Here is a 12,323-nt window from a genome sequence, read left to right as displayed (position 1 = left end):
AAAGGCAGCACTGGTGCCTTTTTGATGAAATTTGGAGATGGGGGATGGCATGGTGTAGCAGGAAGCGGGGGACATCCCTTGGCTCGCTCTGCTGTTGGCTGGGGCTTTGTTCCCTGTGTGAGGCTCGGTGTTTGTTTCCCTTATTGGGAAACTTGGGGAAAACGTGGAAACATTTTTGTAAATCCTTTTGCTTTCATCCTGGTATTAGAGCAGAATTATCTCTGTTGTGGTACCCGTTCCAGTAAGACACATCCAAACCTTGGTTGTTACCGTAATAAACGAGGGACGGTGCCAACGTGCGTTCAAATTGTAAGAGTGCGATCGGTGACGCCATCCCTGCTGCCCTGCACGAGCAGGAGCTGAGTGCGTGCTCATTAAAGTTGACCATCAGCCGTATTTCCGGTGATTAACATCTTGAAAATTATAAAAATGTATTGACCGTTATCCCGTGATAACACGCACGCATGTACTCGCAGGTGCGTCGCGTGTGGGGCTCCACACGCACCTGGATTCCTCTTCTCGGTGCACCAAGGTCAAACCTTCACCCTAAACAGTAAAGGGTCAGTTGGGGCTTGTGAAATTAATACCAGAGTGTGATCTAACCGTTAGAATCGCCTTATTAATAAAAAGGCAGGGATGCATATTGTATGTCTAACATTTTAATGGATAGGTTATCTATGCATAAACACGCCATAGCTTTTGCAAGCTGACATTTAATATTTCATTTTAGCAGCACGTGTGGTTTTCAGATCGGTGATGTTATTTATTCTGGTTTTCCATAACAGTCGATTTTGCCTTTGTAATAAATTAAAGGAGTGTTGACTTGGTGTTTTACCTGATGTTTGCGTTTTCTAGAAATCTGGACATTATCATAAGCAGTGGAAAAGGTTTCACCTGCACTACATTAAAATTTTAGAAAAGGCCAAAGGCATTAAATGCAGTAGTCCAGACTTTAAAATACTTCAAAATAAAGGTACGTGCTCGTATTTATGAACGAGGCTTGCAAAAGCGACCAAAAATTAGGCCATGTATGTTTATGATTTTAAATGTATTTGAAAATCTAATTTTAGTCTCCTCTGTCGGAGTTTCTCCCCTAGGTTATCTAAAAACTGGATGATGATGCCAGGTTTGTTATTAGTAGATTGCAGATTCAAAGTTGCATTCCATGTTCTATCATTTGAAATTATGCAACTTTTAAATTATGTTCAAAGTTAGAGCCTGAGAATTTTAGCTTATCACGCCTAACGGATACAACACTCCCAGTTTGTTACTTCTAGTTATTTGAAAAAAGGGCAGCAACAGAATGCACCTTCCAAGCAGCTTTGTAAAACTGTACTGGATGAATAAATGCAAGTGTTAAGCTTATTCTTAAATTTTTTCTTTCACTTTTTGATACATGTAGATATTGCAGAAATTCATGTTAAAAAATAATTATTCATAGTAAGAGCTTTTTGCCTTGGAACTGCTTTTAATTAATTTTTTGGATCTTTTTTCACGTGATTATTATAAAAATTATTAAGTTATGATCTTATGATTGTTTTTGCTCATGTTATTTGCAAGTGATGTGCAAGCTTATGTATGCATATATGCTATATGAAAGCTGGCGTATGATAGTCAACTACGACAAAAACGATATTGACCCTATGTCACTATCCAAAATATTATTGGAGCCATCAAGAGGAAAATGTGAATGTAGATCTCAGCAGAGTATTCAGGGAGAGGAAATGTTTTACTGTTTGTATTAATTTTGTTAATACACTGCTATCGTTTAAATTTTTGATGGACAGTTGTTCATGTACTATTAGGGGATTAATTCAGTAGAATTAGTGTTATATTTAATCATTCATATTCTGACTTTTCCTTTGCATTTTTCATTGGTAAGATGAAGTTGCAAAATACTGAAAGAACCATTGACAATTGTACGTTCTTTGGAAAAGAGTATTTAAAAGTATGAGTACGTTTGACAGAATTACATGGGGCTAGGGAGGAGACTCTTAATACTGCTTTTGGTTTGTCTTTTTTGCAATCCAGAATTATTTCTCTCTTTTTTTTTTTTTTTTAGAGTCTAATGGCAATGTTTCATAACATGAAGGATGTGGGATTTCTTCAGGTGAAGGTCATCAGGGCAGAAGCATTGATGGCAGCTGATGTCACAGGCAAGGATTCATTTAGTTTCTGTGACAGTAAATACCGTAGTAAGACTGGGCCTTTTTTAGAAGTGGCGAAAAAAACAATGTTTAAAACACAAGTTTGTCTAAATATTATTGTCTGTTTGCACAGTCTCACCTCTGCTCATTAAGGAAAAAATCCACAGACAAACACACACAACTTTTGTAATCAAGGCAATAAATCATTCTAATGCAGAGCCTTACGCAGGTTATTTCTCAGAAGGGTGAAATATACATTTTTCTCCATCAGAAGTCCTGGAAAAAATACATAGAAAAAAATACATAGAAAAAAATTCATAGAAAAGACTTCTGTTTCTAGGAGATAAAAAGATACAAAATTATCCAAATTAAAGCTGAATTCCAGCGGATAAGGCAAATGAAAGGTGCTAGACTCAGATACTACTTTAAACTTCCTGCCAAAATAAGTGCTTGGTATCTGTGGATTATTTAGCAGGGCTGCTGTTGGTTTCAGACATTTCAAATAAATACAGTTTCCTGTAACTAATGTTTATCTGTTGAAGAAGGGAAATAAGAAAAACTTTTTGTGTTTTCTATTTTATGTGATATAAGATGAATGGATAATTTAACCTTTTGCTTTTCAAAATGAAGACAGTTTCAGCCATTCTGACCATATTTCTCCAGAAATGTCCAAGTTATCTCCCGAAAGTACGATCATCTTCATATTGCACAAGTTGAGTGCAGCAAAATGACCTGCTTCTGTGTTCGAAAATAGCCATCTCTGCTTTAAAAAGAAATAAAAAAAGAAGAAAGAAAAAAGGAAACTATACTAATCTAGCTGGTTTAACTGCAATTTGTACATAGATGTTCTGTTGCAGGGGCAGATGTAGATATACAGCAACACACTTACTTTTTAATAGTTTTTGTAAATTAGCATGAGTAACAGTATTTGTTTTTATTTCTCTGACAAGGTAACAGAGCAAACATTTTATTGCTGAAACTGATCATCCAGTTTGTGGCACGCAAAATAACAGATTCTATTTTCGGGGAGGTTGGAGAAACGCTGCTAAAGATTCCTCAGCCTGCTTTGACCTTATAATCCAATGTGGTCTGAACAGAGAGAGAGAGATTAAGTTATTCAGGGGCAAATGGGATAATTCAGTCCCTGACCTCGTTCAATCTTCAACTTTTCCAGATCAACGTGTCATTTGTGCTGGTTGAACAAATTTTTTGGAAATACATTTGATTCAATTAAAGATGTACAGAAGTACCAAAAATTTTCAGACATTGCATTTAGAACGACAGGCAGGAAGATGGGGACAAACACTCCATGCCCTTATGTGTCCCGCGTATTTTGTTCATTAGTAAGAAAAAACATTTGTACGACAGATATGTTCTGTGAGATGGCTGTGCGTTCCAGACATTGCAGGAATCCTTGTGTATTTTGGACAAAAATACCTGGTATTTTGAAAAAAGGACAAACTATTTTTATTAACTACTGCAGTAATTTGTAGCTTTTTCAGTAACTTGTGGGGATGTGCAGATCATTCCTTTCAGATTAAACTTTGAATGGTAATATTTAGAAATAACTGAAAGTAGTTATTTGGTAATGGTCAATAAATCATATTTGCCAAAGCTGTAGAAAGCCCGACCCCCCCACCTTTATTGAACTGAGCAATGGTTGTGAGTCAGTGAGGAGAGCGCTGTCGTCAGTGCTATACCTTACACAACTAAGGATCACTTGCGTGAGTAAGAGCTAGGGACTAGTTTGCTCTTCTTATATATTCTTTTTCCAGCGTTAATCTTTTGCCCTCCTCTGAGTCTGAAAAGTAGCGGAAACACCTGTACCGTACCTGTGTGATTTGCTGTTTCCTGTCTGCTGAACGTATCCCATTTCACTTTCAGGAATCTTTCCATGTGAAGTAACAAATCAAAATTTATTAGTTTGGTCTGAATGGATTTTAAAAATCCTTAATATTCCATCATTAAGCATAAGCATAGACGGAAAAAGATTTCTGTAATCTTTTAAGTAGTCATCAATCTTACTACAGTTGCAAGGATTTTTTTTTTCCTTTGAAAATGTGAAATTTTTCTTTTGTTACCATACATTCATTGAGCAGCATTGTAATACTGTATTAACTCTGTGTGAATAAAGAGCAATTGAGACTCCCGTTGAATGAATGAGTAAAAAGCACAAATTACTTTTTAATGAAACCCTCAATTCTTCTCCTTTCCACAGAAAGCCCGTAGCCTTGTTCAGCTGAATGCTGCTACAGTAGGTCACTTCAGTTAAGCCCCTAATAAACTGTTGATAGTCAAGGGCAGGTTTTTCTCCAGTCTCAATAGCCCAGTGTTGGACAGTGCACTTCAAATCGTTAAGGTTAGTACAGATTTTAAAAAAAAAACAACCAGGGAGATTAATGGGGGTTGCTCACAGCCCCCACGCGTACGCCTGCATTGAACGAGATGCCAAGGTGGGATGAAGTTTCGGCGAAATTGTGGTCAGGGGAGCAAGCGGGCGCTGTCAGGTGGAGAATGGGGCTCTGCTTCAACATGCCGTAACTGCATTTGAAAAACACCCCAGAAAAGAACAAAGTGAGACTTCTCCTCGCCCAAAGCCCGCTTGCAAGGAGGTCTGGGAAAGGGAGAGTCGCTCAGGGGTTCCCCACTGGTGCCTGAAAGCTCACTTTGGTTTCAGGGAGAGCTGAAAACAGGGCATCTTCCAGGACCAGAGCCTTTGCGAGAACTGCTGGGTCTATGAGGCTGTTTCCCCTGGAAAATCAGCAACCTTTCCATGGCCGAAACAGTTTTAGGGCTTCCACCAATGCAAAATTATGTTCTGATGGAAACCATGGTCGTAGCAAATAACCTTCCTGGAAAATATGTATTTTTTATTGTGTCTTTTTGAAACTGTAACCTAACAAATGGAAAGACATTGATTGTGGTGTTCACTTTTTCCTTCTCTTCCCGAGAAGAAAGTTTCATTTAAATCTTCAGTCGTGTTTTTAGCTGTCGAGTGCCAGGCTGTTTTCTCCCTCAATCCTAAATTCCCCATCCCCCTGCAAGACACATGGTTCCTTCTCCAGGGTTTGGCTGCGTGCGGAGCCCCCGAAGGCAACGCGTGTGCCAATGGTGGCCTCCTCTTACACAAAGAAGTATTCTGATGGTGCAGGAAATGTAAGGTGCGATGGACTCATCGTGTGAGTTCGCCTCTGAGATTAGCACCTACTCTGTTCACCTAACCCCTGTGAGCTTTGGAAAGCAACGGACCCTTCACCATGGCACTGGTGAAGTTCACGCAATGGTCAGGTTCGTGCGTTTCTTCTGCATCAAAGCCAGGTGTAGGTGGGTCATGGAGGAAGGCTGCGGGCTTCGCAGGCAGGTGCACTCATTCCTTCTCTTCCTCGCACCCCAAAATGAAAGTGAACACCTCTGCCTTATTATTGACGAGAAGCGAGCAGGGTGGGAACAGATGTGCCGCAGGCTTGATCAACTTCAGCCAAAGCCCTATGGTAATTTTGAGGAATAATAATGGTTAGCAACACCGACTCGTTAGCAGAGCAAAACCCAAGCTCTGTGTGACGGCCTGCCTGGAAAACAGTTTGTTTTGCTGTCTTTGGGCTTTAATTAAGACGTGTTCAATGCTAGCCCCCTGGCTCCCCTCTCCCCCTGCCCCCACCCCGCTCGCTGTGTCACAGACCGGCGATCAGACGCTTTCAGATGGTCCAGCCCATGACTTTGACCTTCTGCGCGGTCCGGCGTTCCCTGGGGAACCGTTCAGCTCATGAGGTCTGATTTCACACTTCCAGGATGCCTCGGCTCTCGTAACAATGACAGGGAGACAAAGCCCTTTAGAGCCGGCCGCATGGGGACTTGTTTAAATTGGAAACTAGAGAGGAGTCAAGGAACAAGGTTACGGGCTACAGAATAGTGCTTTTAATAAAGAGCTCACAGCTCTGGTTCAGCTCAAAGAGGGCTACCTCTGTACAATTAATTGAGACATTTATCTGGAGCATCTTAGGCCTCTACTTTCTCACAGAATTATGTGATAAATATCAGCTAGGAGGCAAATGAGATGTGCATGAAATGAATTTTTAACACTTTGATTACTGTGTCTCCAGTCTTCATTAGAAGTAAATTTATTTGTATTTCTGACCTCATTATTAATCAATTTTCTGTGGTTTTTTTCGGGTACTGAGATTGCAGAACCTGGTATATGAGACAGATTTTACTAGAGAGCTTGGTCATATTTAGGTTTAAAAAGCTGTTCAGGGTTCTCCTCCTCTGAAGAACAGAAACTAAGCATAGAAAATGAGGCAGAATATTTTTTTTTTAAGTGTGTGTGTGGAATTCAGCCTTTCTTCTCAGAAAATTCCATGTTAAAATTTTGATTAAAGCACTTGAAAGTAGGATGGAGATACCAAGATGGCTAAATGTGCAGAATGTAAATGAGTTTTCTAAAATCTGCTCTACTAAAATGTCCTAATACCACATGTGCAAAAATAGTCTTTGAAATTGTTCTTCAAATGCTAGGAAATGTCAGAGTGATGTACACAAACGTTAAATTCACAAAGGTATGGAAGCCCATGCATGTAAAATTGAAGAAATAAATTCAGAGGCCCTTTGGAAATATAGTTCCAAAAGTAATTTGCTCTGTCAATTAGTGAAACCAGATTTCAATATACACTTGAATTATCTTCACAAAGTACGGGAATCTACTAGATGGGCAGTTTTCTGTGGCAGATAAAATCTCACCTGGTCCTGCCTGTGTCGGTTGCCTGAAGACGTCAGTCTGATATCTTGTACTGCAAAACTACTTTTTTTTTAAAGAAAATAGCAGTTCTGGGATACTAATGGCAAAATTAGGATTTTTACATAGGTTGTTGATACACCATAGTTTTTAGAATTAAATATACAGTGAAAGGATGACTTGTGTTTATTAACTTCTTTCCCCCCCGACCCGCCGTAAATATTCTGTGGAATTGAGTTTAAAACGACTGTGTCACTACACTGCATCGCCGGGTAAGGTATCTCATGCTTTCATGATACCCTTCAAATGCATGTTTGCAGCAGCACTGCTAGAGAGGAATCATCATTTCCATTTTAAAGATGGAAAACTAAGAAAGGTTAACTGACTCGGCTGAGGCTGACAGAGCAAGTCCTTGTCAAAGCTGGCATTTGGCTTGGGTCCTGCACTTAATCCATTCGATAAGGCGGCTTCTGGAGCTATTGAGCCATTCCTCCTCCTGGCCAAAGGTCAGGCTGGATGCTCTGCTGCAGGCAGCTGGCTGGCAGGGAGCTCGGAACAACATTAGTGACATTAGCGTCTGCATGAGTGGCACTGCCCCCCAGAGTCATGAACTGGCTGTCTTGTCTTCCCCCCAAAATAAAGGCCCTTTTTGGCTGTGGGGACTTAGATCCGTAATGGACAGGCATGGCCAGCAGTAGGGGAGAGCCATAATAGCCTATGAAATATTCAAACAATATTTCAGCTCTCATAAGCGCGTTAAACTTGGTTGAACTTTGCAAAGTTGTGGTCTGTGAACTTGACTTTTAAAAGCAGAAATTGAATTGAAATCTCCTATTAAATTTTTTAACTACCCAGAACATTTTAGTGGTCTTTGTGATTCCAGTTCAGTTTGGATAATGTAATTTTAACAATGCAAAAATTCAGGTAATAGTTCAGAATAAAGTTAGTGATCCGCTTAAAAGCAGTTCATGGTCTAGCCAGTGCTGGCATTGACCTTCTACCAGTTTATGTAGCGTTACAGACTGACCAGTGGCAGGCAAATGTTAAATGCCGATCCATATGTAGCCTGCCACGTGGTTCCTTTTGTTGGGAAAACTGTTGAAGAAACAAAGCTAAGACATTATTGGTGTGCCTGGACATATACTGAAGCAATGCATGCTTTCTATAGCCAAGGTAGAATATCTCCACAGGGCTCGCGGGGAGCTAGCCCCACGTTATCCGATGTCCCTTGCGAGTCAATCCTTGTGAAGTGCAGTGAGATTTCAGGGGACAGGTAGGTCTGCCACCTGCTGCTTGGCTTGCCTGTGCTCTGAAGAGCAATTGCATCAATGGTAGCTCCTTGTAAGAGTCCATGGCAGCTCTGATTAAGAAAGAAAGAGTCGTTCTACAATGACTGATGGTCTTCCTGATGTTTTATTTTCTTTCCTACAAGCTGGATTTTCAAAGATTGATAACAGAAAAGCGGGATGTTTATGACTGTACACAGGTGTTTGTTTCCCGTCTAAAACAAGGAGTCATCTTACTGCATAAAATATGGACGTTTCCAGATGTTTGTTTACTAAAGTCTCCTTTTTTACAATATTAACCAAATAATATGCAGATGGCATGCAGTTTTCTGAAGACAAATGCACGTATTTTGTAGAGCTCTATAATAAAAGGACATAACAGTTTAACTTGTACAAAACATGGCAAGCAAGAAATGTAAATTTAAGCTTTGATAGCTTTTCATCAAGAAAAACTCCTACTTGTGTACAAGTAGAGCTAGAAAGTGAGTACAAAAGTGCAACTGTGTTGAATTGAAGTTCCTGTTTGGAAGAGTTACAGGGCTCCAAAATTAATTTTTCCTGGGAAAAGAATCTACCACAAATCAAAAAAAAAATTATTGGACAACTTCCCCCTCAGGACCATTAAAGGACATACCTGTTTAACTTGGGCAGAAATACGGATTTGACTGTATTGCAGTTTGACAGCTCTAATATTCAGTTCATATTTATACGAACAAAAGATACACACGTCTGAATTGGTCACATACCATTCAGTCTCTTGTGAAAAGGCAGTAATTTCAGAGTTGAGTTTGAGACGAAGCCTGGTGTTTTGTTGTTTCAGCTACTCGCGCACCTCCAGCCTGGAAGATGGGCTGCAGCGGCCTGTGTCAGAGACCCCTCCACCAGCCCTAGAACATCAGTGCACAAGCCACCAAACATCTCTGCTGCTTGCTGATGAGTTCCAGCATAATGAGCCAGCTCATCAGCAAGTGTGGAGGTCCTGTGGTCTTTGAACTGACGGAAAGGGCCTTTCCCAACCTTTCCAAGTGAGAAACACAGCAAAACTGTTAGGCAATGTGGTGCTGTTGCTACGTGAGAAGAAAATTTAGAAGCTAGAATTGTGTGGAGGTTGAGGTTTTGTTTGTTTGATTTTCTAAATACTTTGAGAGACAATTAAAAATTGTCTCTATTTAGGTCTCTTTTCTATGATGAAAAAGTGTATTTTAGATACTTGCGGGAGAAAAAAGTTGTTCCGGTGGCCAACCTTCTGAGCTCCAGATAATGAATCTGAGCTCTGAACTGACGGCATTTCTTTTGTGGAGGTCTTCCTGGGTGGGGCGGGACTTTGAGTTATGAAGCAAATAACAAATAAGACCTCTCTAGTTTCTGGTCAGCCTCTCTGGCAGCTCAGCCTCTGTTGTAGAGTTCGGCTGGTTTGAGCTGATGGGTGCACAGTTCATCCAGGGGCATGCCGTGGTTCTGAGAAGTTAGGTGACAAATAAAAGACTAACGAATTAATTAATGTGTTTACAGTGTTCAACATGAGCGACACTGTGCTGATTGAGTAAAGTACTTCACTTAGGTCTAAGGAAAGTAGTTTCAGTTTGTGCTTCAGTCTCACTAACTGTCTGAAGATTAAATGCAATACAGCGTAGCACAAACAAGGATATCTGTCAAACTAGATGCAATGTGTGGCATGATGAATAAAATGGGAAAATTCAGGTTCTTTCAGTGGGAGCTTACATTACAAAGTTGAATTTCATCTAGGGGACATTCTCAGATAGTCCCAGTGTGTCATGTGTAAAGGGGGAAAAGGGTGAGGGAGATCCGTCAAAAGAGAAACTGTTTTCCCTTCCAGATTATTATTCATATTATGCATTTTATGCAAAAAGTCATATTATGACTTTATTGCTGTCATTTCAGGAGCCCGTAGGACTGTACAAGTAGAGTCCAAAAAGCACAAGATGTCACAGCAACAGAATGGATTAATGAGATCTGTTTTGCTTCTTACCGAGGTTTACTGCAGGCCTGATTTCAGTCAGTGGGAAGGTCTACTTCGCTAGTTTTACTACCTGCTTGTCTCATGAATTCCTTCAAACAGTGCTGGGTGCAATAGTGATTGGTCCCACTGCAGTCATGGAATCACTCAAAGTCATGGAATTATGCAAAATCGCTAAGTGCTAGTTTTTCATGGTGCTGGGAGCATGTTCTTAATGTGTGAGTGCCTTACGCAGGTGGTGGTCGCCTTACCACCAGCACCGGGCACACGTTCAGGGCTGTGTTCGGGAGAAGTTCGTAGATATCCTCTTGATCAATAGGATTAAGTACCTTAAAGTCACTGCAACGGTAGCTGGAGGCCTACAAAAGGCAGGGAGCAGGGAGCTATTGGGAAGATCCTCAGTAGACGCAGGGATTTGGGTAGAATTTCTTGACATATTACAGGTGTTATACGGTGATATATGACAGTCGTGATTTGGTCTGTAGTGAAAGGCCTATTGGTGGTGACAACATAACTTATAATGATGTAATTGAACTTCAGCAGCACAAGTTTAATTGAAAGTTTTTAAGTGTACTTTTAGAACAGCTAGATGGACAGCACATACTTCTCTGAACACATGTGGTGCTTTTTTATGAAAATGAGGAAAACCATTTACCTGTCTCGTTTGAAATTGCCAGTTGCATTAACTAGACAGAAGTTGTCTGACACTGCCTTGATGAAAGTATGTGTTGTGCTTAAGGTGTGCGTTTTGAATAATATAGTGATCTTGTAAGTAAGTTCCTGGATATCCTTGGTCCTCCTAGAGACCGAGGAGACCTAAGGACACCTTCTTTTAATATTTTAGTGCTCTCTCAAGGCTTTCATTGGGACTAATCCCATTATTTTGAACACACTTGCAATGCAGCAGTCATGGCTGTCACTGAGAGTTAAGATTGCAGTTATTCTTTCTAATGATGAGAAGTTGAAAGATGACAGATGGATGTGAGTTTCACCAAGTGCTTGTGCATTGCTCTGGCTTTGTCTTTCTGGATCATGTTCACTTATTTGGGTTGGTATCCAAACAACGTTTGCACATACCATATGTTTAGCACATTAGCGCAGCATGTTGCCCTTCAGATACCCATCTTGGTTATGGGTGATTTAGCATACAGAAGAAGTGCCCATAGGTGATGGTGAAGAGCTTTGCACATGGGAACTCCACAGCATCCTCATATGGTAAAAACAGTATTCCTTAGTAGAGACGTTCATAGCTGGGAAACTTCTACTTGTCAGCCATGATTTCCCTTGCACCGTTTCACAATATTTTCTTACTCAGATTTAGTCTCAAACTGTTTTCAAGTTATGGGAGGAGGAAAGATGAAATGTTGAGTGTGAGAGGGGGATTTTTTTTATTTCTGAAAACCTTTTGGTTTGATCGAGGACCTCTGTGATTGATGTTACGTATTATTTAGCTTTCTTAAGTGGATTGATAGCCATATAAACCTATAAGGAGAGTCACTGAAAAAGTGCATGTCAACAGATGCAGAAAATAAATGAATGTAGTAAATACCTTCTCTTTGTTTACAGAAGATGGCCTTTAGACACTGCGGTGCATTTTCCTCTGTCTGTATACGATTAATAAGCACAAATCACATTGTACCATCATATGCAAATATGATTGAAGATACTTTAAAAAAATGAGATAAAGTAATAACACCAAGCGCACCTGCTGTGACAGTTCTGCCTTTTTATTTTACCTATCTTCTGAGTGTTTCTTTTTCAAATACTAAAACCCGAAGAACTTAAATAGGAATCATTTAAGCTTCCATCCACATTTTAGGCTTGTGAAGTAGGAGAATATTGAGATGTGTGGTATATCCATCTCTGCTGACTAATGAATTAATAATTTTTCAAGTTTAATGGGAAAGATTCAGCGGTATATCGTTTTCTAGAGAAGGTAAACATCAACTCAAACTGTAATTCACAATGTGTTTAAAACAATTATTCTTTATCATTAAAGTTAATAATATGCACATTAACCTCTGATGTAGTCTGAATCAATACTGCAGTTTGGGAGATGTGACCCCTGGACAGCTTTGTCTAAATATTGATTTCATTGTCATTTGTATAAGGTATGAAACAAATTACATGCCTCCCTAATATCATTAATGTAGCCCCATTGAGCTGCTCAATTTATGGCTTCT

General features: G+C 39.9%; 1 protein-coding gene across 4 annotated transcripts in view; it reads left to right on the top strand.

Annotated features, from left to right (window-relative positions):
- Window positions 1–12,323, top strand: part of MCTP1 (multiple C2 and transmembrane domain containing 1) — a 286,934-nt gene that overhangs the window by 169,927 nt on the left and 104,684 nt on the right. For all 4 annotated transcript variants that reach the window (XM_074569628.1, XM_074569629.1, XM_074569630.1 and 1 more), the window contains one exon: window positions 2,063–2,156. In XM_074569628.1, coding sequence (XP_074425729.1) covers window positions 2,063–2,156 — 94 coding nt within the window. The remainder of the gene's footprint in view (window positions 1–2,062; window positions 2,157–12,323) is intronic.

The sequence above is a fragment of the Larus michahellis genome, chromosome Z (genome assembly GCF_964199755.1).
Source record: "Larus michahellis chromosome Z, bLarMic1.1, whole genome shotgun sequence".
NCBI classification, from domain to species: domain Eukaryota; kingdom Metazoa; phylum Chordata; class Aves; order Charadriiformes; family Laridae; genus Larus; species Larus michahellis.
This window is presented reverse-complemented; position numbering and strand designations above follow the sequence as displayed.